The sequence below is a fragment of the Lutjanus erythropterus genome, chromosome 19 (assembly GCF_056507025.1).
Source record: "Lutjanus erythropterus isolate fLutEry1 chromosome 19, fLutEry1.hap2, whole genome shotgun sequence".
Lineage (NCBI taxonomy): Eukaryota > Metazoa > Chordata > Actinopteri > Lutjaniformes > Lutjanidae > Lutjanus > Lutjanus erythropterus.
The window spans coordinates 24,192,814-24,219,518 of record NC_139335.1 but is presented as its reverse complement, the minus strand read 5'-3'; the positions used below and the strand labels follow the sequence as shown (position 1 = coordinate 24,219,518).

The following is a 26,705-nucleotide window of genomic DNA, read 5'->3' as shown; positions in this document are numbered from 1 at the left end:
AGCTGTTCTGAAAGCCAGTAGTCATAGAGAGGGGTGAGATACGAAAGTTGTCTAAATATGGGGTTAACGGCGCATGTTGCGCATGTTTTCATACAGTCTCTCCTCAGAGGCGTTCATGGTTTCGCAGTCTGTCTTTCATATGAAAAGTGACAGAAATAGTTGTGTGAAAAATGAGAAAACACAGCATGAGAGAGTTTAAAGTTGAAACCCTGCTTTCTCTCTCACCTTCACGTATTTGGCCGATGGCTGTGTCAAGTTGTGAAAGTCGGACTTTTGCATTTGGAAAAAGCAAAAAGTGGAAAAACTGTGGGGAGAGGGGGTTCAAATATTGTTTGACGCACTTCTGTTGGAGTATACTGGAACCTTAATAAACTTATGATGACTGTGGGTGTCTGTGTTATGGCTCAAAAGCAACATTTAAAAACATGTAAAGCTTTGAAAAAACGTTTAAAAATATAAGAAAAAAGTTCCTCCTGTCTCATTCAGGCCTCCCACCCCCAAAGCCCATAACGACAGAGTGTTGTAGGGTTTACGATAATTATCCTTTTTGTACCATAATGTCAACAATTTTACAATATGTGATCAATAATTCCAAAAAAGATGATGAAAGAAATTATTGATTTTTGATAATTTTGCCATTTCAGTAAGCCCACAACGAAATCTTGTACAATAGTTTCTGTTAAAATACAAATTGTCAAGGTTGCAGTACGATATTTCTGTGTTTTCCATCCGAGAACATTGCAGTAGAGTGTTGGTTGCCAGGTATCACTGATTAGAGTACAAAACACATCTTTATTCATTCATTTTGGTGAAACTGGACTATATATTTCCAGAGTTCGCTGATGAACAGACTTGTTGTTAGCAGCTACTTCAGCCACTAGTTAACTCAAAGATAAGACTGCCTATGCAAGACTACAGCACTTCTGAGCACTGTCTTAGCATGGAAACTAGTGATACGGGACAGTTTATTTGTCGAATTTACTGTTTATCAGACAACAAATGAGACAAGAATTAGCTTGGAATGTTTTCCTGGCCATGTTTCCTGTTGGGCATAACTGATTATTGTTCAAAAGCACACAACTTTTACTACTTTATTCACTGATTTTGGTGAAACTGGATCTTATTTTATGGATTAAATATTTTCTGTTTTACCATCTGATGTCTTCAGGCTTGTCTGGCTCAACCTTTGTTAGTGGTTTAGTTACTGTATCCACTAACTGCTCATTAGTTCAGCTCGCCATGCAGCTGACTGCCTGACTACAAGGCCAGGATTTAGTTGTGTTTCAATACGTTTTTACTTTTTGTGTGAGTCCTCCAACCTGCAGAGATTATTCAGTCTTGCTCTCCCAAAATGTCCATGATAGCAGAGTCACCACTGAGTAGGGGTCCTACTGTAGAAATGAACAAAAGGCAGTGGCTGTAATGTCTTGGTGTCTTTAGTAAGTTGTTGTGTTAACCAAATACATATTGTACAGGTAAGGGCCACAGAGGGGAAAGTTAAGAGTCAAAACAAATACAGTACCAGTCCCTGAAGTCACACTCCTCATGGACTCTGCACCTAAATGAACCTCTCTGATGCTGGCACAGTTGACAACACAGGCAGGAATATAGTCACTAAAATGAAAGTCAAGTCAACATCTGTCTATTTGGATGCATTAAACTTAGTCTGGGGTTGTTTCTTAGACTACATAGACAGACAGTTCATCCAATCACCTGCCAATTGTTTTTTTTTTTTTTACACTGCCTGCCCTTTTCCAAACAGATGGTTTGTGGTTTGTTACACAGAACCATCTGGGATGTCAGGTTAAAGAAATGTAACGGCCACCTCAATAATAGTTCAAACTATAAACCAGCACAAAAATTACAAATACCAACATAAAGTCTCATCCTCTGATAGACATAAACTTTAAAATTTTAACAAACTACTCAGTCCAGGACTAGGCATGATGGGAAATGAGGCACCATTTTTGTGTTGCAACATTGACATATGATCCAAAAGCCAATGCATCTACGTATATATGTCTATATTTGGGATCACCAACCTGATTATTCTGGGGGGTCGCAACTCAAAAAAATTTACCACCACTGATCTAAACTCTTTATCAGGCCTGGTGGCACTTGTTCTCACCTGTATATACAAGCCAAACCGATTATATACATCTGCTGTGAATACTGTTTCACCCTCCCCAAGATGAAATTGTCTGTAAAAACCTAATTTGCAGCACACATACAGGCAAGCAGCAGTCGGACTGAACATAAGAATCCCACTAAGAATTCGATGAGGCTGTTTCACATGGGAAAAGGTACGCTGCCAACACCCACGCTGCTGTGCACATACAGTATTCTGCTGTTACTGCACTCTTATCTCCACTCACCCTCCCTGTAGACTCAAATACACACGTTATCTCTCTCTCTCTCTCTCACACACACACACACACATTTATACACAGACATGTACATGCTCTTTACAATTAGCGTATACTGTATGCAAGCGAGAATTGCACACATGCATATTACACACCTGTGCATGCACACACACAGGCAAATACAAAAACACACACACACCCTTCTCTATTTACTGTTAAGTGTCCTATGAGACTATTTGGCATGCTACCCTCTTTATAGCTCCCCTCAACCAGCATTTGATGGTCACTTTAACAGGCATCATCTAATATTTATTGACCTGCTCCGCTGAGGGTTTACTGCTGGCCGTTGGGTCTGTGCTGTGGTTAACCTCTCACAGCTTAGCGTAGCATAGGGCTTTAACAGCGTGAAAACCTCATTTCTCTGACTTCTTGGGGTTTTGTCGTGCTGCGAGCTCACTGGGAAGCTCTCCTTTCAGTCATGGTTTGAAAGGATGCCGCATGCTCCCCGCAGCTCTCTGAGAGCTTTGCATCTCAGTTGTTAATTGTAAAAAGCACCTTGACTTTTATTGTGAAAGGGCGCTTCAGTTTGAAGAACAGCTATTTCAACATCATGTTCTGCTGCTAGGTGTATCTCTCATATTAAGACAATAACAAAAGTTTGATGTTAGTGTAGCATTCGAGTTGTATTTTTCGCAATAACCCATATATCTGATAAAAATATATCTGACATGTTTACTTTCTTCCTCACTCTGTCTTTTCCTGGAAGTTGTGTCAACTGGCCAGTAGGAAAAGCATTGTTACCTGGAATATATTATAGATTTCTCTGGGTTTGACCATTATTGAAAACAAACTAACAAATCATATAACATCCATCAAGCATTTTTACACTTTTTAAAGCTACTACAAGGAGTTTTTATCTGGTTATGAAATTGTGTCAATATAACACTAATGCCTCTAAGTGACTTACATAAGCAAACAAGAACATCGGACAACAAGATCGGCTATTTCTGTATTGTGTAGTGTATTTACATTTTCTCAGGCAAAGTTGCAGTTAGTAGTATGTTAGTCATTTAAAAAGAAGCAGAAGGAGAGTTTTATTTTGATAATTTCATTTTTGATTTGTTCCATTGTCATATTTCATGATTATTGTGGTGGAAAAACTTTTGTCCAGCAGGGCCTCCAAAATCATCACAATGTGAAGGTTCCTTGTAGTAGCTTTAATGTGGAAATTGTATTTATTATAGCTTTAATGTAACTGTGATATTTGTGGTTTTCTTAATCTGTCATTTTACTGAGCAATTTCAAGCAATGCTTTTCGTCGCTTGCCATCCCATCTAACACTCAAATCTTACTTTTTCTTCAGACAACCAGAGAAGATACACTAAGCCCTCCTGTGCAGTAAAAATGCAGCATAATTGCCATCAGCCACCATAATTATCTTTATTTTGCTGCCCCACCCAAAACTCTGCCTGTGTTGTGCTAATGATGCAGGGGAACAAGAGGTCTGATCTGACTCAAGTTTAACAAATTATTTTCAGCAAAAAGATGAACTTGTTTTTTTTGTTTTTTTTTTAAGTTTTTCTTACACCACTTAAAATTAAGAAGACATTGTGACCACCTATGAAGGGTTGGTGACCCCCTAATGGGGGCTGAGACCCTTGTGTGGACACAGGGTCCAGGCTCACAAGTATTCAAAATAGTCCAATGAATGAGTTTGGTTTGGTCATTGGTTTGTTTGTAACAAAATAGTGTGAAACCTAAACCAGCTAAACCAAAGGAAAGGAAAGTACACTACAAGCGTGACCACATTGTGTATGTTACTGACCCACTAAATTGAGGTATCAAGAGACATATATTTAGGTTTCCACGTTTGTAGTTGTATCTTTGCTCAGCGGGTAAGGTCAGACCAGATTTTAAGTGTTCTTAAAAGGTAATAAATAAGTTATGTCACCTCTCTGGTGGGGAGAAGGCTAAACTGTGGTGTGAAGCTGAGAGGCACTGACTTGAACCACTGAGCTGCTCTCTTCTATGAACAACACTGGCTCATGAATTAGACTCATTAACAGTATATTATATTAGTGGGTGGAGTCAACATGACCACCCATTGGTTTGTGGACTACTGTTTTGAAGCCTCGACTTTGGCATTACAGGGGGTGCTATCTTGTTTTTTGTACCATTTGATCAGTACTGCCTAGTTTTACAGTTTGATCTGAGGCTCTGTTGGAAACCAGACACACAATGGTGGCTAACTGGTAATGTTTGGAAGGAAACACCAGATCCATGAAAACTTTTGCGAGAGTGAATATTTAAACACAAACCATGATCTTTCCCAAACTGTAACCAAGTGCATTGTGTCCCTAAACCTACCCACATCTTAACCATGTGTTGTTATTACACTATAAAACATACTTAGTCTGTACAATGTGCGCATTGAAGAAACAATGCATTCAAATCTTGTGAAAATTTAGCAAATCTTGAGTTCCCTTCTAGAGACAACCCAGTTGCCTTGTTGTGATCTTTCTCATTTCATAGCTGAACAGTCACTAAATTATATTTCATAAAACATTTTAAGCAAGAAATATACAATGTGGTGACAGAATCTTGATCTATATTTGGATCAAGAATCCAAATAATCCAAATAACATTTGGATTTCCTTTGGAAACTAGTGTAGTTGGCCCATGCTGACCATTAGAAAAAAATCAGGTTTAAGACATTTCCATATTAGCTTCACTGTTCAGACACTGAATGCTGTCTACTTCTACTGTCTATGATCAAACTCCTGGTCACGAGTTGTCCCCCTTGTTTGAGTATAAGTGAAAAAAATAGTAATCTAAAATGTTTCAGTCTTTTTTTGCATGGTGTGACTGTTTGCCCTGACACAGAAACATGCAACACTGAACATCCTAAGCTTATCATAGCGCCCTCACAATTATTGAGCCACATCAGCTAAGTTCTTTGCGTTGTGTGTGTGTATGTGTATGGAGGGTGGGAAGAGCTCTTCAGTGTGTGTTTATGTGTGTTCTTGAGTGTTTCCCTAGCGAGCTGCCTAAGACACGGCACCACCAGCACTGCTGCCGGTAATTGGATGTGACCTCACAACTTGACCAGCAACAATAATTGTGCACCTACACACACACACACACACACACACACACACACACGCACATAATCATACACAACCTGATCACAGGGGATTTTACGCCACTGGAATACAATTACAGCCCAATAACAGACGGCCACAAAAGAAGGATTAGTGTTGGAACTGGCAACCTTCATCTGTCTACATGGTCATTACAGACAGATGTGGCAACCTCAAGGCTTTAACCCCCAGCACAACTCTAGGGGTTGTGCTGTGTGTGTGTGTGTGTGTGTGTGTGTGTGTGTGTGTGTGTGTGTGTGTGTGTGTGTGTGTGTGTGTTTTGTTTTGCACATGTTTACCATGCCTAATTTAATTGGCTGGTATCAGGAGAGAATTTTGTTAAGTAGATTACTAACAGGAAGTACTCAAAATTCAGGTCACACACACTCACAAGAAATTAACCAATTAGCCAACCTGCTAAATATGTGTGTAAATATTAAAATTACAAATTAAGACCATCATTTAATCATGGCTGCTTTAGGTCATGTACACAAGTTGACTGAGGTACCAAGATTGCTCTATTGTTATTGGAGCACGGATTGAAAAGGGCGGGACTTAGGAAGGATCAGTTGCAATGTATTAAAATGCTGATGTTCTTATTTGGAGATGTTATCAAACAGCCTCTGTTTGGCCTCTTTTTTTGAAGACTTGCACATCCTTGATCGCAAGAGGCAGGTTATTGCCCTCCACCTCCAGCATAAAGAAACTACACCCATCATTATTTCAGATTAATGAAGGCTCAGGTTATCTACTCTAGCTTTGATGTTATGACTGTGGATTTCTTCTAACTTTCTAAAGTAATTGTCAAGGTAACGAGGGGCTCTACCATTCAAGATCACATGAACCAAATTAAGTTGTTTAAGTTGAGACCTACCCAAATGAGTCTTACTTTACTCCAACTTTCTTGAAGTTTCTGTTTCAAGCCTTTTTTAAGGCTCCAGTATCATGAGATAACAGCAAAGTCCAGGTGACACTGGACTTAGTGGGAGGCCTACAGTTTAAGGGACTTCCTGTTCAGCAGTTTAGCCTGCCTGGCTTGGTATCTAGCTCTGACATTTACCTCACCTAAAACCTTCAAGGCCATAGAAGTTCCCCCTAAGTTTCCACCCAGGATGCAACCTAGGTAGCTGACAGAGGATTTTGATACAGTACATTCACTTTTAAAGCTAATATTCAGAGCTGATTCCTTATTTAACTTAAGCTTTGACCCAATCAATATAGATTCTTGTGTAGTAGAAGCCTGTTGTCAGCTAGGTTTTCAATCTCCCTTGTCTCTTAACCTGCATTTCCTCTAGTCTTACTTTAACTTTATGCAATATGTGTATGACTGAGTTGTATGTATATAAGATTATGTATTTTAACTCACCTGTCGGTCCACTAGAGAGGAATATAAATGCATATAAATGAATGGTAATAAATAAGTTGTGTCACCCCAATACTGGCTCATGAATCAAGTCCCGGTCACGAGTTATTCAGGATTTCTCTCTTGAATATTGAAGGAATAAAATTTGGAAAATGATTAAATAAATAATAAAATAATGTAAAAATCAAATCTGTCTAACATGTCCCTTTTTATCCCAATTTCTTTCTTCCCTATCACACCTCCACCCTCTCTGTTCCTGCCTCTTCTCCATCTTTCTCTCCTGTTTTCTCCCTCAGTCAAAGAGGGCAAGAATCTGGTTCCTATGGACCCCAACGGTCTGTCAGACCCCTACGTGAAGCTTAAACTCATCCCAGATCCCCGCAGCGAGAGTAAACAGAAGACCAAGACCATAAAGTGCTGCCTCAACCCCATCTGGAACGAGACCTTTAAATTGTAAGGCTTCATCACACAATGTTTTATATATCTTTCTGTCTGTTTTTCCTTTTTTTCTTCTTCACCTGCATTAGGTTTTTGTTTCCCACTTTATCTCCTCATCTCTCTCACTCACTCGGAACAGTATTTTAAAAGCATCACATTATTCTCGGCTTTCTGAGCATGTGTAACCGCTGGCTCCTTCTATTCATAAAACCTTGCTTTTGGGGTCGTTTCCTGCAGTTGGTCCCAATTACATTCTTAATAAGCTACATCACAGTTTGTTAGGAAGAAGACTGAGATTTGCATTTTCAGGCATCTGGGTGCAGATGTTCAGTTTGAAAGGCTTTTTTTTGCATGTATCCAACAAATTGAAATAAATAAATTGATTCAAACGCTGTCTCAGTGTAACACAGGCTAGATAGGAGACTTACAGAGAGCTGCTGTTTCTTGTATTTGGAAAATGAGGTCAGTGTGATTCCCACAGAAAGTATACTTGGCCACAAATTGTTATGGCAGGACAAGAATGGAAATGAATGATCCAAGACTGCTGACATGCAGAGATGTGAATTAAACAAATTCAGTTACTTTGTTACTGTACTTAAGTAGATCTTTAAGGTATCTTTATTCTACTTGAGTACTTTTTATTTTTACTCCCTACTTTTTAATACAAATATCTGTACTTAATACTCCTTACATTTTCAAAACAGACTATTACTTCAGTTTTAATGCATTTAAGGGGAATTACTGATTATCTTCCCAACATCAAGACTTTATTTCAACCTAAATGGATGAGACAAAAACACATAGAGAAGACAAGTCCTTGGTTTGTCCAGTAATAGATATCACAGAGGACAGATGTAATAAGATGGAAATGAAATTAAAGAAGAACCAAGACAAAAATGATGAAACAAGATAAAAACAACGGTGGAACAAGACTAAACCAAGAAAAGACATAACAAGGCAAAATAGTGTAAAAAGAAAAAAAAAGACACAACAGGACAAAAACAAGACTTAAAAAGACAAAAATGAACATATAAAATGTAACAAGACATAAATGACATGGGACAATAACACAGAAAAGACAATTCCTTGTTATATCCATCATTGCATATCACACATGACAGAAGAAATAAGACAAAACAAAGTTAAAGAAGTAACAAGAAGAAAATAACAAGATGAAAACAATGTAAAAGACGTAACAAGACAGAAAAAGTCGTACCAAATGAAACAGACATAACAAAATGAAAGAGACAGAGAAGGAGACTGTAGAGAAAAGGTGACGTTCAGTTAGCTTTGCACAGAAACCACAGGTAGAAATGTACCTCAGAGGGCGAAGTTTTACTTTTATATTTTAGGTTCAAGTTCAGAGCCTGTACTTTTTCACTTTTATTTAAGTAAAGAAGCTGAATCAGAACTTCTACTTTGAATCTTTTGAATCTATAGTTCTACTTTAGTAAAGAAAGTGTGTACTTTAATAAACTCATGCACAGGTATCTCTCTCTGTTGATTGTCCTTGCTTCTCTCGCAGCCACCTGAAGGAGTACGACAAGGACCGCCGTCTGTCAGTGGAGGTGTGGGACTGGGACCTGACCAGCCGCAACGACTTCATGGGATCACTGTCCTTCGGCATCTCAGAGCTCCAGAAGCAAGGAGTGGATGGATGGTGAGATGAAAGGAGGGACGGATGGATGAATGGAGGGATGGAGGGAGGTGGAGAGACGTGAGGCAGAGGAACAGCACAGGTAGAGGAGGAGGGAGAGTGAAGGTGACCTTGTTCATTACTGCACCGTTGGAGAAATACTTCAGTTGGAGCCCCTCTTTTTTATTCTGGTGGTACTCAGTGCCAAAGCATCTCTACCCTGTCTCTTTATCTCTCCTTCTTTATCTCTCCACCACCCTCCCACCCTCTCTAGTTCAGTCTCTATATCTCTCTATCTTCCTCTCTTTATGCTGACGCTGCTCTGTCAGGGTTTTTAATGAGATGCCAGTCGTTTGAGGTGGAATGGTGGAGGTGCGAGAGAGACACCATTAAAAAGCTGATATTCAGAGCAGAGAGAACCTGTGTAAGCCTCACACCTGGCACAGTAAGAGTGACATGAACATGAAAGCTGAGCTTTAAAACTAAAAATCCTTCTATATGTTTCTGCCCGCTACAACAGTGATTCCCAAACCGTGTGCTGCGGCCCACAGGCTGGACCTTGTGTGGTCAGTTGAAAAAAAGTTCAATTTATAAATTTGCAATTAACATTCACTTATCTGACGTAGTTTCACACCTGTCACAAAAAGTCTGGTAGTGTCAGAAATTTAGGATAATTTCATCTCACAATGTGACTGCTGCTACAACCTAGGTCTACCAACCAACCTATAGAAAATTAGTGTTATTCAATGATCATAATGACACTGGCGGTAGAGAAAATCTTTGCTGGTGCTATAAACAAACTCCTCCTCTTCTTTTTTTTTCCAGATACATAAATGCAACTATTGCAAGGACTAGATTCCTGCTTAGCATCATTTTATTGTGTCTCTACCAGCAGTGTAGATTGATGACGTGCACATATGCGATGTGATACACAACTTTACGCAAGTTCATTAGATCCATGCCATACAGTGTGGCTTGCAAAAAACTTAAAGATTGCTACAATATCTGTCAGGGGCTTCAAACTGTTGCTGCCCGCTTTCACCTGACAAATCTGACTGTTATTTGACATTTTGTGACAATCAATAACAAGCTTCCTAAATGAAGAGTGAAATTTTAATATACCCTTGTAGCTCTGAGCAGGTCATTACTGTGAGTCATTGTGAAGGGATGACGTCCCTCTTTATTATGTCGGTGCTCACAACAAACAGGATCTCTGAGACGATGAAACCTGAATAAAAGGAAAAACAGGATCAACTGTGTAAAAGTACAAAGCTGAGATCCGTGTCACTGAAGCGTAAACATTCAAAATGTTATTTACTATGAATATGATGGTGATGCTGGAGGTATGAGGTTGTGGCGTTGGTTGTAATGAGGCCAATATGAAAAATTATATTCTATTGATTTTGTTAAATGCTGTTAAGCATCTCGACTGTGTTTTGGGCCCGTCTCTGTCAGGCTCTGCTAGACCACCATGAAGGAGAGTGAATTGCTAAATAATCAGCCGATTATACTTGAGGACTTTAAAGCGGTGCACTAACTGTCAGCAGCCTCAGCTAATGGCAGCAGTTAAACGCTTAAATTGTAAAGCTAATTTGGAATTGATTTGACTGGAAATATTCTCTGTCTTCAGGTTTAAGCTGCTCTCCCAGGAAGAAGGCGAGTACTTCAATGTTCCCGTCGCTCCAGAGGGGGAGGAGGGCAACGAGGAGCTACGGCAGAAATTTGAGGTGTGTGTGTGTGCATTTGTCACTTTAGCCTATTTGTGTTTTTTATGCGAAAGCGTTTGTAAATGTGTGCCTGCATGTGTTCTAATGTGTTGGTATGGGATGGTTGTGAATGTGTGTGTGTGTGCACTGTGCATCTGTGTGTGTCAGAGTGAGAGCCTCTCTGGGAGAGCTGTTAGCAGTTGGCAGGCACACTTAGAGTACCATCCGGTCTGGCACACTGCAGGTCCAGACGTGTGTGTGTGTGTGTGTGTGTGTGTGTGTGTGTGTGTGTGGCTGACCAGTAGGCCCACTCATTAACACATTTGGCAGTGGAGAGGATAACCCTGCTCTGTGCCTTTCCTCTTTTTTTATTCTCTTTTCCGCTTCTCCTTCTGTCTCACTGACATTAAGCCACAAAACATCAGAGTCATTCTGAAATGTGTTGATCACAGAGTTAAGTGCCGAGCAGTTTGGGGGCAATTTTGCTTTTGTTTTTCCACCTGTCCCTGCTTTAGCCCCAGTTGAAGTTAGAGGATCACCAGCAGATGGTTAGCTTAGCTTAGCACCCCTAACTGGGATGCCCCAGAGACATGTGAAGTGATGTAGGGAGTGCACAAAAATTGATGTGATTTGCTAATATGGGTACAGACAGTGTGCAGAAAATGATTTAATACTCAGAGCTCTATCTTACACCTGGTGCAAAGTGGATGGAACCAGTGGCGCAGGTGGCATTGCTATCTAACATTGGTGCAGTTGTTATTTTTTCCACATCTGCATTAACTTGCAGCTAGTCCATGTGGGAGGTCTAAAAATGAAGGCAAAATGAAGGTGTGGCCAATTTTTATTATAATTATAAAGTCTAATAAATCTCAGTAGCCCTGCAAAGTGTGCAAAGTGTGCATGTGCACAGCTGTCAGGAAAGGTATGAGGACTTCTGTCAGGCCCTGATGCTGGTTGCATTTACTTGTTGGACAACATAAGCATAATATTGCTCATTGTCAACTCGCTAAAAAGTTGTTTAGCCTCATTTTGCTACTCTACAAGGCCCTGTGAAGATTTTGCTCAATCCATCTCAAAAAGGCAGCCAATTTAAAATTTTAGCCTCCTTAAGGGTAAGTTTTAAGTTCATACTGGATCACATTTTTAATTTAAGTTTAAAGTTTGATGCAATAGAATTAAATTTAATCTTTCTTAATTTTAAGTAAATTTAAAAGTTTGGTGGAACATAAATTAAACTTACCCTGTGTTTTAATCAGGTTTAAAATTAATCCTTGTTGGTGCAACAACCCAGTCATAGTCATCTCTCCTATTTTTTATTTTTTTTTACCTGTGCTTTTATTTCACGCTCATTTTAACCCCATAATTTATGCTGTGACCAAAGGTGGGTAAGCGCTGTAAAATGGGATTATTTTCATTCTGAACAGCGTTTTTAGTTAAACTCTGGATGTTGGTTTTATTTGGGAGTTATTGTAGTCCTCTCTCCTCTATTTCCCTCCTCTCTTCCTCCTCCCTGTCTTCATTTTGTTTCCTTTTCTCTCCTTCACTTATCTGTTTTGTCCTCTGTCACCTTCAGTGCCCCCCTGTGTGTTTCCCTCTCTTTATCTGTTTCTCTTTCCCTCCATCTCCTCAAGGTCACGGTCCTCAGACATTCACTGAGACACAATCTCAGGGGGGCAGCTATCGCACACACACACACACACACACACACACACACACACACACAATGGCATGTAGGGAGAAGCTCTCATAGAGATTGTGGACTGAAGGAAAGACACAGAGACAGACAGAGGGAGATTGCACTTGCACTTTGGTAACATGACCTGCCCCATCCAGAATCACACAAACACTCATTCAAGACAGCCACAGTAATCAATAATGCACACACACAGACAGACCAAATCAAACTCAAAATGTTATACTGAGGAAGTAAGGGGGCAGAAATCTAGTGTAACGATAAAGTTGTCTCCATTTGGAGTTGAGACACATTCTTCAATTCAGTTCAGTTTAGAGAAACTTTATTGGCATGAAGTTTTGATCAAAAGACACACTGCCAAAGCCTATACAAACACTCAGTAAAAATTTTTACTGGCACTATTTCCTGCTCTTTGCATTTCTCTGTCCGTTTTTTTTCTTCTCTTCTACTCTTTCTCCACATTCATTCATTTCATTCTTCTTCTTTTTGTTTCTCTTGTCCACATCTTTCTATTTCATATTTTTATCTGTCACTCTTTCTATCTCCTTTTCTCTGTCTTACTCACATACAGGGAACTGAATCGAAGGAGAGTGAGGGGGGATTTATTGTCATTTAGAAAGACACAGCAAGTTCCCATCTACTGTAATTATCAATGAAATTCTTAAAGTTGTGCAGTTGAGCAAGCTTAATACTTTGGTCAACTTCCTACTTCTATTCCATGTACTTATATTATAGGTGTATTATATTAAACTAGATACAATACTTAAAGTTGGTGCCCATTCAGTCCAATAAGAGTTGCTTTCCTTTTGCATATATTACATGAGTTTTCTATATTCCTGGTTTACTTCCTGGATATGCCCACTGAATATGCACAGTAGTGTCTCTCCCTCGGCCCATAGTTCCTCACCTGGTGGTAACTAAATTGCTTTTCTCTGCTCTACTTGCAAATATAAAGACTCCATGTATCAAGTATTCATAATAAAAACAGTCATAAATTATCTTGTTTACACTTTGAGGTAGTTTTGTAATGATACTGGAATTTTACATTTTGATACGATACCTTGAAAAATATCTGTATTCAATACCATTTTCGATACCACAGGGAAAAACTGACTCAACATAGAGGGCGTTAATGACAACAAGAAGACAGCATTGCGAGTAAGTGAGAGGAGGCAGAGCTATGTGGGCACTGCAGCGGTGTGTGTCAAATCACTGTCAAAGAGAAAAGAAAGAAAAGAAAGTCAAGTATCAAGAAAAGTCAAGTGTCAGTACTGAAAAATGAGCATTGAAAGCATTGCAAATATTCAGTATTGATATTTATCAGTATATCAGGGTTTTTTGACAGCACTGAATTGAGGTATCCTGTCAACGGTTTTACTGACATCTCTTTTATAAAGGTTGCTTAAACGGAAAAATGCATTTTGGGCTGTGGGGGAATTTTTCATTGCAATACCATGAGTGTCCATGGGGAAAGAATATAGAGGCGGGGATATGCTACGTGGCAAGCTTCTTAATGTTGAAAATATAACGAAATTTGGAAAATAATTGAAGGATGTTGCTGGGGGACCTGTAAAACTGACATATAGTCACCTCCTAGTAAAACGCTAACTAACCTGCATTAGTAGTTACCTGTTTAATTACTTCTGATAACTTATGTTCATAAAACTAAAACTAAGGTGCATCAATCATTAATTAGCTAACATTTTTGTAAAATTAGATTGAGATGAGACTGTATGTTGCCTTTACAGGTCACCCAGCAACATCTTTTAACCATCCTCTAAATCTGGTTCTCTCTTCAACATAGATGAGCACAGAATGGTTGTGTTTAGAAAGGAATCCAGACCCATGAAAGATGTAGTAAGAGTGATCATTTAAACCATGATCTTTCCCTAACCCTGACCAAGTGCGTTTTGTCCCTAAACCTACCCAGAAGAAATGATATGTGCAAATCTGAAGGTTTCCTTCACGACACGACCACATATATCAAAGTACAGGAAACAGGGAAGGAGAAAGTGTTGCTGGGTACCAAGCTTGCTCGACCGTTATTGGAGCACAGAGTGAAGAGGGTCAATCGTACAGATGCATTTCCCTCACCAGTTATGTGTATGAATACTCTTTATCCACAAAAGCAAAACCCACCACAAGTCTGTGTTGATATATCAGATTTTGCTTCTGTCATTCATCCTTTTGTTTACTGTTTGTAATGTGCACACATGGCTGTAGACTGAGAGAGAGAGAGAGAGGGAGAGACAGAGAGCAGGATTAATCTCTGAAGGCTTTGAGAGTGTTGCCTTCAGCATGCTCTGCTGCTCACAAATACCTCGACTGCTCCTCTCTCTCTCTGTGTGTGTGTGTGTGTGTGTGTGTGTGTGTGTGTGTGTGTGTGTGTCAGAACAGATGGAGACAGATAGAGCCTTTTATCCATTGATGAGTCGAGAACCGTATGGGTTGCACCACTCATGCACACACATACACACAAACACACACACAACAAACAGTGCAGAGAGCGGCAGAGCATTTGGATGCTTCATTCTGACAATTTTGGAGACAAGGCAGCGGAGAAATTACTGCACAGGGCAGAAGAAGTGCAGGGAGCCTCAATGTGGATCAGCAATTTGAGATAAGATAGGCTAAGATGTACTCGTCCTGTATCTCTGTCTCTGAGTGTGCAGGCATTTTGTTAATGTCTTAAGACCGTTTTTTTTTTTTAAATTGAAGCACGGCTTAACAAAGTGGAGAGTGAGATTATAATTAGATTAGATTTTAAGATTATAATAGACAGAGACAGGACAAAAGAGCAAGGCAAGGTCAAGGCAGAGACAAATGAACTGAGAGAGTTGTAAATGAAACAGACTGAATAGAGGAGCAAGACAGGGAAGTAGTGACAGACATGAACAAATGGAGAGTCAGAGACACAGGGCATATTTATAAAGATGAAGTAGAAATGAATTTTAGAGAGATGGTAGAAAAACTTTCCGAGTGAGTGGGAGAGAGTGGTTGAAGGACAGAAACAAGGGAAGTGGTGACAGTCATGATTGAATAGAGTGGCAGACTCACAGGGAGGCCATATTTGTTATGGAAAGTGTGAAGTGGAGTGTAAAGTGCCTGCACGGAATAAATGAAATAGAATGAACCGAAAGGCTGAAAACTTTCCCCTTTTAACATATTTATCAATTCCTCTCCTGTCTCTCTAACAAAAATATCCTCTCTCATGTGTTTTTTTTAAAGAGGCTCTGAACATTTAGGGGACATTTTAAAGATTTAAGGCTTATATTTTATTAGAGATTGACGTGGGAAATGTGTGTTTCTGTGTAATGTCTGTGGAAAGTCAAGCTCCTGATGTTTTGTATTCATTGTAGTGTTGGCAGGGATCTTAGGTCTTGAGCAACACACTTTACCATAAACAATATGACTTTTCCAAATAATTATTGTGAGAGTATAAATGATGGAAATATTTCACATAAACGCTGATGCTTTCTTTTGCAACAAGATGTTGTTTTTGGCCGTCAATTACCCTTCTTAAGTCCCGCCCCTTTTTGCTCTGTGCTCAAATGTCATTTGAGCCAGCTTAGTACTGTGGTCAGCTTTCTCCTTTCATGCTTCCTGTACTTAGATTTGCTGTGTGTTCTTCTATGTTGAAAGAGAAACCAGATTTTGAAGATGGTTAAAAGACGTTGTGTGGGACTAGTAAAAACAACACTTGAACATTGTCTCTAATGCTGATAGGAAAATGAAAGCTAACTAGCTAACTAATCTACATCTATCATTAGCAAGCTAGTCGGCTAGCATTTTGCCAGCATTAGATAACTTAAGATGTGACCCAGTATGTCGCTTTTATAGGAAAAGAGCAAAGCTGACCGAGTTACCAAGTTTGCTCAACTGTCGGAGCTCAGAACAGAAAGGGGCGGGACTTGGGATGGGTCAATTCTTGGTATGCTGCAGAGATTAATGTTTAACTCTTCACATGTCTCAATATGCAAATCTCTGAAGAAATCTCTGAAAGCTTGAGGTATTTTAATATAGAAACAAAAGCCACTGTCCCCCTTTTTTTTAGGGATGGCTTGATACCACTTTTTGATGTCATGATACCACAACCTTGTGTATCTGATGATACTGCTACGCTGTTAATAAGACATTTGTATGGATGCAGTTGTATAACCCACCTATCTAAAAACTGTGAAACTATTCTGCTCCTACAAAGGAAGACACACATCCCACAACATGACTCAGTTATGCAGTACTGCTGCTTTTTATTTAAACAATTCAAATTCATTTCAAACTGAAATTTAAAAGCCCATCATACCTTTTTTTGATGTTCGCATGCTTACATATATTAAAATTATGTGCCAAGTAAACCCTGTATTAGTCCACTTACTTGGAAGTTGTGTCTAATGCTGCCCACTATTTTCTTTTTCTTTTTCTGTTCTCATTTAGAGGGCTAAGATTGGTCCAGGAAAGAACACAGAAGGCAAGTCGGCCAATGCTGCCCGATTTGACTCCAATGGTAACCAAGATCGCATGAAGCTGTCTGACTTTAACTTCCTGATGGTCCTGGGCAAGGGCAGCTTCGGCAAGGTGAGGCCACGGCGTCTATATCTGTCTTGTCTGCCACTAGTCTGTGCCATAGGTGCATGTTTTATTGTATTACTGTGTATATGTAAGTGAGGTTATACAAGGTACTTACTGATAGTCAGTGTTTTAGCTTCATTAGATGGTGGTCAGCATGCCCCCAGGGCAACAGCATGGAAGCTAAGCAATGAACTGCTGCCTAAAATAGAATAATATCAGTTTAAGTGGACGCTATATTTAGAATATTTTCACCAGTTTACTTTGCTCTCAGCAAGCCTTTTATGACAGGAACAATAAGCCAGATATTGTTCTCTCCAAACCAACTATTGTTCCTCAATAGATGAACTCAGTCATTTTTTTTTGCAGAACACAGACGCTGCTGGCCTACAACTGTCTTGGTCTGTTTGTCTGTGTGATTTATTTTAGGTGTCCCTTTTGTCAGTGGCTAAAATGCCTTTTTGTTGCTGACACTGTCCACAGCAGTTCATTTCTTAGCTTCAGTGCTGGTGTCCCTCTCTGCTTCATCAAACAGGGGGACTGTATCTACTGTAGTCCCTCATACCATCCTGCTTAAAATATACGAAACTATCACTTTAAGATCATGACAATTCCTGATATTCTGCTCCCTCTCTCCATGGACTTAATTGTAGACATGTAGCAGTCCTTTTTAAGGATGCAAACACCCAGTGCTGGCATGGAATGAATTATATGCATGGTAGCCATCGTACATATGAAAAGATAATAATTAAAACCAGTATATCAGTGCTCTACTGTGTGCTATGATAAATACGTCTGTGAGCTTTTGTGTGTTTGTATTTGACTGAGTGTTGCGGTTCTATATCCACACATGGAGCTTAGGAGAAAGAAAAGATGGACAGAAAGTGAAGATAGAGATAGAAGGAATTAAAGGAGACGAAGCGCAGGTAGACAGAGATGGATGAAGGGAGAGAGAGACGAAGAGGATGACGTGACAAGCAGAGAGAGTGATGAAAGGAGAGGGAGACAGAGATGTGCGGGCATGGCGGCGAGGTTGACATGAATGAATTGAGAGAGAGGTAAAAACGTCAGACTGAATGAAAAGAGGGAGCGCCAGAAAGGAAGGGGGAACCTTGGAGAGGGAAGACTGACATGAATGAATGAAAATCGAGGCAGGAAGCAGAAAAGAATGGGAAGATGTGACGAGAGAGAAAGAGGGGGAGCGGGAGGGAAAATTGGGTAAACGACGGGTGGAGCAGCAGGGGAGAGAGAGGGAAAGTGACAGAGAGAGAGAGAGAGACCATTGTCTGTGTACCAGACCTGTATGCCGGCAGCCTGTTTCCATGGTAACAGGCATTTAAAGCAACACTGATGCGTCAATGTAGAGAGAGTCGAGGGTCGATCATTACTGGAATACCCGACATACACGCACGCCAAAACACACACACACACACACACAGACTCTTGAAACATGCACAGATACGCATGAGTACACACCTTATGCAGAAACGCACAGATGTAGACACACACGTGCAGCTTCTGCCGATGCATACACACAGACACACGTATGTATACGTATACATGCACACACAGGCCTGTTCTGTGTACAGTACACACAGGTTTTTTTAGACAGAGATACACACACATAAACAGGCATTCACATGGTGTGTGTGTGTGTGTGTGTCATTTTAAAGTTTCCTGAGTTTGTGTGGGTGACTGGTACCTTCAGAGCTGCTCTCGGCGTCTGAGGACATCTGCATCACAATAGTGCCGTTAACTCTAGATATGCTTTAAGTGTGGTAATAACACACACACACACACACACACACACACACACACACACACACACACACACACACACACACACACACACACACACACACACTTGTATTTCATGAGCAGACACAGGCAACAACTGTGGACTGTCTTACACAAAGTTCCTGACATACAATCACAATACACGGATTACGATTCAATATATTGTGATACTGTAAGGAAGGTGACATACAGCTATTTTTTAATCTAATTTTGGGAAAACTCTCATAATTTAAAGACATTTAAGTTAAAAAGTTTACTTTTTCATGCAGTCAGAATAGGGTGCTGCATGATACTGCACTCCCTTGGTAAATTCACCAAGGTCAGCAGAGAAAACACACTGGCATCATTTACGACATATGACAGTTAATATCCTGAGGACTGCTTTTCTGTCAAATGACCCTGAACAACTTTCTTGGATAAAAGGGTGTTGCCTGTAGTGACAAATGCCGCAATTCATAGTACAGTAGCCAGTTTATGAATAACAGTGTGACCAAAGTGACCTTGAGTAAGACACTGAACGGCGATGAGATCATGAAATGTTGCTCGGAAGCTAAATGCACAAGATAAAAGTTATAATGAACCAAATGTGTCACCGTGGACAGTGTGTAATGATGCCAGAAAGCTCTCTGTGTGCAGAGGCGTTTTGATTTTGGATGAAACCCTGTGGTTTTATGTCTTCTTTCTCTCACACTGGTCTTGTCCTTGTCCTTGTGGTTGCATAAAATGAGCTTTGGGCCAGATGGTGTCCTTCCTCTCTGTTTCAACTTTATAGAGTTTGTATTTACATAGAGTCACACTGCCACCATATGTGATGAGCCCACACACACACACACAGACGCACGCACTCTCCCTCAAACATCTATCAAAGGATGCCACCAGTTTGGATCCAACTTTAATAGATAACTAAACTTCAATGATAATGATTATAATGCACATTCTTGAACTGTGGCTGCCCTCTCTGCAAACATTTACACCCTCACACACACACACACACACACACACACACACACACACACACACACACACACACACAGCTTGGAGGGGCTCCTTTAAAAAAAATATTATGATACAGGTAATAATCACCTAAAAAAATTGTCATTAACCTAATCCAAGTATCACAATATTAAACTAATGTGACTTAATTATTTTCTGTTTTTGGATTACCGCAACACCAAATATGGTGAAATAGTTTAGTCTATTTTTTTTTTTATTATTTATTTATTTATATTTTTTTTAGGTTTATTATTGTTTGTCTGGATCTAATATGGATTTAAATGAAGGCCACTTTGTTAAGTATGCTATTCACACCTCACATTCAAACATAAAGTAAAATGTCATAAACTTATTCTTGGGCTCATGTTTTTATTCACACACCATCCTGTTTTGTTTTGGTTTTTTTTCTTTTTGTAGCTAATGATAGCACTTAAGTATCAGTATTCAGGTGCTTGTAAGGCACATTAGTTAATGGTAATAAGGCCCTTATAAGATTCTTATTACATTAACACATGTTAATAAGACAATATAAGTGTTAATAATAGCACAATTAATGTTTACTGTCAGATAATAAGACATTCATAAGCACTTCTAAGAAACATGTTAACAGTTTATATCCTGCTTAAGAATGTTAATAAAAGCCTAATGAGTTTCTTTTAATTGTTTATTACAAACACATTTATTGAGTTTAAATAACTTACCTATTATGTCATTGTTAAACCTTTACTAAGCTTTAGTTGTTGGTTTATTAAGACTTGTACATACTTCATAATGCATTTATTAGAGGTTCTTAGCAGAGGAAAAAGGCCTGAAAATAGTAAAAATATTTTTAAAAATGTTAACTGTTAATAAGTGGACAATAAAGGATTATTAATTTTAATGTATCTGTAATCTCATTCCGTATTTTTTTTCTCTGTAACTGTGATGGAATGCAGTTACCTTTTATTTGTATCATAAGCACGTAATCCTGTTACATGTAATCTGTTACATGTAATCCGTTACTTCCCAGGCCTGTTGCACATCTTTGTCCATCTGTGCTGCACTCCCCATAGTATCCCAAACCCAATAACCCCTCTACATTATCATGCCTGAATATTTATTAGGCATAAACAGCGAAGCTGTTTCAGATTCAGATCTCTTAGGAAAGAAAATTATAAAGTGAACATAAGGTCACACGTATTGCTCTATTCTTGGTGGGTTTGGAAAGAATAATCAGTGTGAAACGTTTTCATTTACATCATTAAACTGACATTCATCTACAGCAACTTATAATGAAAGAGCAGGTTGTGGTTCTGCTCACTGTGTTTGTCATGTTTCTGTTTGCAAACGCAGAATTTGTCAGCTCACTGTGGGGATTAAGCCTGTGGTGTTTCATTTACACAGTGGTCTGTCTAAGATCTAGTCTATCTTGCTTCCCCAGAGGAATGGTATATTAAATACATCAATAAATCAATCAAACTCAGCTTAACTTGAGCATTTGAGCAGCTGCAAAATTTTCGAGTCACTAGGTTCACTCAGTGTTTTATGCAAATTAACAAAAGAGATGTAATAAAAGGTTTTAATTTGAAATACGATTGGATGAAAGATCCTTTGTTGAAGTCCCAAAACTCAATTAGCCTTGTGGGAACTACAAACACACCATACTAGCCATGTAATGTAAAGCTCAGCCGTTTTCTTCTTGTCTTTTCACTGCCCTGCCTTAAGATAAAATGTTAAAGTACTTTTCTTAGTTTAAGAATGATTGGAGGAGGAAGGGTATATAGCCAGTCGACTAGTTTCAGCAGAGTCGTTGTGTCACTTGTAGAAAAAGGATTTCTATCTTTGCTGATAATTTACACAAGTTACAACTTTCCTCAGTTTCTGACAATTGTCCTGGGTGTCCAGGAAACATATATTTGAGTATGTTTTCAGGTCATGCTGGTATTTGACACAGAGACAGCAGAGCGGAGATGTTCCCAGTGTTCCAGAGCAGAGTAAACTCATTTTTATATGATTTTGACACCTAATTTTATACACTTAGTGATTTTTTAGTCATTCACTCTCTAAAGCTCCACAGACCCCCTCAGCAGTTACATTTGCTCACATAATCCCCCTCACACAGATTTCAGCCTAGAGAGTCGAACTTTTGTGACCTGGTCACAAGTGTGCTTCAACTTTTATGAGATGACCTGCGAGCTGAGACTTGACCTACATTTTGCCAGCTATTTGCAGCAGCAGCAGCAGCAGCAGCAACTACTGGATTCTTCAGGAAAGAAGATATGAGGCGTTGAGAGGAGGAAGGAAGAGGAATGTAGGAAAGGGAGGAATTGAGAAACATGAGGGAGGAACTGGTGAAAAAGGAGAGGAGAACAGGATACGGTAAAGAATAGACCTGAGTGAGGAAGACAAGACGGAAATGTTTACTCCTCCGTTTGAGAGACTGTAAGCAGTCTGACCTTGGCTATGAGACATTTAAACTGACACACACAGATAAACCACACATATACACAGCAAGTGGGTTCATTCTCAACATCTGTCTGGTCGATCTCCTCAGAAATCAACATCCACAGATTTCATATGAATCCCGTGTGTATCTCACAGGTGTAATTACAAGCAGATGTGCCTCCAGACTTCACAATTAAAACAAATAAGATTTCTGGATTGCTTGACTGCTGCCAATCTCTTCCTCTACCATTTCCTCTGTCCTTCCAATCCCCCTGCCCTTCGCTTCCTCTTTCATTCTATCCCCCACTTTTTAAATCCCACCCTCCTCACCCATTCACCTTCCTTTATCTCCACCCGCCCCCACACTGTGTGCCCTACAGAAAGAGAAGTGTGAAATAATCCCCTCTTTCTGTTCTCTTTCTTTTCTACTGTTTCTCCTCCCTGATGTTCATGAAGGGCAAAGAGAAACTGAAACAGTATAAAATTATACAGAAGCATTAAAAAATCTTGCTTTGCTTGGTTAAGTTTCGATGCCTCCACTGCCCCTTCCTCTTTTCTAACTCTTTAGTGAAGTAAAGACAGAACAGAGCTGCGTGGCATTAAAGTGGTCATTTTATGCTTTTTGGGTTTTTCCCTTTGTTGTAATGTGCTATGTAGCCATATGAATCTACCTATAATGCCTCGTTTGCAATCCAGCCTTTGTTCCATAACTTGGTGACATCACGAAGTAACACATTTGCATTATGTGCAGCTAGTTTTGAACTGAATTTTGAATGGGTCTGTTGTGTTTGAGTGTTTTACACATGAAAGCATGTCAACCTGTTCTAGCAGGAACCTTCCTCAGATCTGGTATTTACAAGTGTCCAATCACAGATGGATGGCTCTAAGTACAGGTGTGAATGCACCCAGGACAGATTTGAGGTCCTCTCATTCAGAAGGTGGACTATGACCACATTCTTTTAGCAGTGTGGATGTAAATGTGTCCTGGACCACATTAAATGCTTAGTAAGTACGTAAAAGGTAGCTGCAGTTACATCAGTTGGTTCATTTTAATGCAGATTACATGTTTGGACACTCTTACCCTCAGCGGATGTTTGTGAACCCAGACTCCCTTGAAAAATCATGCTGTTTCAGAGTTGTTGAGTGGGTAGAAACTTTACAAACTGTGAAGTGCTGTCAACAACAAATTCATAATTATTTGTGCCCTCCTGTAAATTCAGCTTAAATATAATTTAATGTTTCTTTCTTTGTTGAAAAAAGATTGTTTGTTTGAGGCGTGTTAATGGCTACTACTGTTGAGCCGCCGATTAAAAACAGCAATGCTTTTGGCAAATGTATTTTTTGCCTATATAGCGGGGTAGTGAAACTGCTATGGCAAATTCTAAATCTTTTGTGCCTTCTTGTGTATTCGGCATTAAATGCAACACATTAAGTAAATTTCTATCCTTGTAAAAAACGTGTTGCTCTGAAGAGCAGACAGGAGAGACACCCACTGCGGGGACACATGTCTTCACCATCTGTAATGTGAAAACAGTAGCTTTCCAAAACAAATAATAAAACAAGCAGATACAGTCACAGTCCAGTACAGCATTGAGACATTTTTTTTAATTTCAGTATTTAAAATTGTTGCATCCCTACCGTCGGTAGTAAGCTATTCAGCCTCATACATGCACAGACTGCATCTCAGAGTGGATAAAGACATTGTTTAATCCATTCCTTACACTGTTGCTATTGTTTTGCCAGAAGCTAGAAAAAAAAGACACTCACAGTATGATTGGACAATGATTTTTTTTGGCATGGGGTCTGAGCAAACATTCAATTCTCACAGTGTGGCCTGTGCAACAACTGATGTCAACACAGCAGCCACTCAGGATATGCATGAAGTGACACAAAATACACTGGCAGACACAAGACAGTGAGCTCCGTTTTTGGAAAGTTAAAAAGGGCAAGGCAAATTTATTTGTATAGCACATTTAAACAACAAGGCAATTCAAAATGCTTTACATAAAACATAAAAGGCATCATGACAAAATATAAAGGGAACACAAGGCAGTATAAAAACATTTTAATAGGTTTAAAAGTAAGATAAGACAGGAAAATAAAAGATACAGTGTAGTTTAAGATAAAATCAAAAGCCCCATATTTAGTTAGAAAAATTAAATTAAATAATTAAGAAAACACAAATAATGCCAGCACTATGGCCAAAACATGCTTTTTATTTTGCTGCGCAAAAAGAGATGATGCAAGTTGATGACATGTGAGCTTTCATTTTTACTGAAACGTCTTGGTGCTTCAGTTCACCAGGCATTTCTCTCACAATTTGACATGCATCAAAGTTGATATTGAGCAGACTCGCACAAAATTGCCAACAGAATTTTACTAGATCATTATGTAGGAGCCTTTTATCACCTCCTTTCTGTCTGTCCTGGCTCTGTCTTTCTATTTTCCTTCTCCTCAGATGACATCTTGAAAGACGAGGAATCAGTTTTCTTTCTCCGTCCGTGCTGTCCTTAGTCTCTTTATTTCTACTTTGTATGTCTAACCCAAAACAGTCAGACATTTTTCTTTATCCCTGCCCTTAACAATATGTCCTCTATTTCTTTCCTTCTTTCCTCTTTCTTTTTTTCAAGGTGATGTTGGTGTAAAGGCATGACAGGAGCTGTGTGCCATAAATATGTTAAATATTAATAAATTTACCTTGTATTTTCCATCTATCCTCTCCTCTCTGTAGGTGATGTTGGCCGAACGTAAAGGAACAGAGGAGTTGTTCGCCGTAAAGATCCTGAAGAAGGACGTCGTGATCCAGGATGATGATGTGGAATGCACCATGGTGGAGAAGAGAGTGTTAGCATTGTCTGGAAAACCTCCGTTCTTAACACAGCTGCACTCCACCTTCCAGACCATGGTAGGTGGGCCGACATATTTTCTCAACAGTTGTATGATATTGTATAAAATATCTTTAAAAAAAGAAAGAGAAAAAAATTAATATTGACATTGTTGCTTGTTTGGTGAGACCTATGTCCCGCCCCTTCTTTCTCTGTGCTCCAATATCATGTTTATTTCTGAGCTTTAGAGGTGCTTTAGAGATCCTGTTAACTATGGACAAAGCCTGGATCGCTGCATCCCCCTGTTTTCAGTCTTTATGCTAAGCTAAGCTAACCAGCTGGCACCTAGCCAGTAGCTATATTTAGTCAATTGATATGAGAGTGGTGTCAATCTTCTCATTTTACTCTCTTTTATTTTGTTTACCCCAAATCTTCAAAATGGCAGTATTGTATGTGGATTTACTGTCATCGCCACTGTATTATTTACAAGTTACAGTTTTACAGAAGAAGACATCAATTTTTAGTAATATGTGGCTATGTCTTTTTGATATGGGTGGCACCTGAGTGTACACACACACATAGTATAATTATGCATTTAAGTCAAAACTACTAGACACTTAATCTCTCGGCTGTATATGAAGGATTGTGTTCTTTCTCACTGATTTTGATCCACCTGCATGCAAGTTCAACATCCAAATATTTAATAACATCATGCTATGAAACTATGAAAAATGAATGATGATGATGTGGAACTGGGAATTGTATTTCTAGTATTGCTGGAAATACAGATTTTGGGTGACTGTTGGTTCAGACCCTGTGGACTCTTTGTACTTCGGTTTAATGGGAACATGTTTGCTTGGTTGGTTTCACACACACACGCACACACACACACACTAACACATGGCGACTAGAAGCCAAATTAAAAATATTTCATTTTACATTCTTTGCAAGCTGAACTGACAACATTTGTAGGCCCCATAGGCCTCCATATGATATTTGATATGGAGGGAGCCACGGTGCAGCATCCTGCTGTAGGGCAGAGCTGCGCTGCTGGTGAGCGCTGTGGTCTTAACAGCAGCCACCCTGCCTGCTGTCACCAGCTCACAGCTGGAATACACAGGCTGGATTCATATTTGATTCATGCTCATCTTCTGACGAATAATCCATACTACACTAAAGATGAGTCAACAGAAGAGCAAATACAGCTCACTAGTCTCACACTTAACCATTTGTACATGTTTTCATGGACTGATGAACATAGTGTGCAATTAACCTATTTCCAGTTGTGGTTAAATGAACAGTATGTAACTCCAAATCTGAGGACTGCAATCCAAATAGTGAGCCATAGACAGCATATTAAATAAGATAAAATCCTATTTCATATACAGTCTATGGTTGAAGCGAGTTGTTTCCCCCCGTTCCCTCGTCCCCAGACTGGAGGAAGCTCAGGCAGGCTGCAGGGACACTGCAGGAGTGCAAGACAATTGCAATTTGACAATAATAAGTGACAACGAGTCCTAAACTGTAAGTCGATCAGCTGTTTATGAGTGTCAGTTGTCTGTCAGTGAAAAGCTAATGCCGTTATCCTGAAAACTAAAGCCAACAGCTCTGAAAATACACACTCTGGAGCCGTAGCTTACTGCCTGCCAGACTCCATTAACATATTGATAATTTAACTGTTATAAACATCAACTCTACTAGAAGATTATAAATGATTTCTTAGGATTTATAAATAGGCACTCACTCATTTCATTAGCA

The 26,705-nt window shown here is 39.4% G+C and overlaps 1 protein-coding gene across 2 annotated transcripts in view; it reads left to right on the top strand.

The window, feature by feature from the left end:
• The window catches only part of prkcbb (protein kinase C, beta b), a 134,193-nt gene that overhangs the window by 68,757 nt on the left and 38,731 nt on the right, over positions 1-26,705 (top strand). For both annotated transcript variants that reach the window (XM_084743391.1, XM_084743390.1), the window contains exons 6-10: positions 7,166-7,322; positions 8,833-8,967; positions 10,574-10,670; positions 16,777-16,917; positions 24,854-25,027. In XM_084743391.1, coding sequence (XP_084599517.1) covers positions 7,166-7,322; positions 8,833-8,967; positions 10,574-10,670; positions 16,777-16,917; positions 24,854-25,027 — 704 coding nt within the window. The remainder of the gene's footprint in view (positions 1-7,165; positions 7,323-8,832; positions 8,968-10,573; positions 10,671-16,776; positions 16,918-24,853; positions 25,028-26,705) is intronic.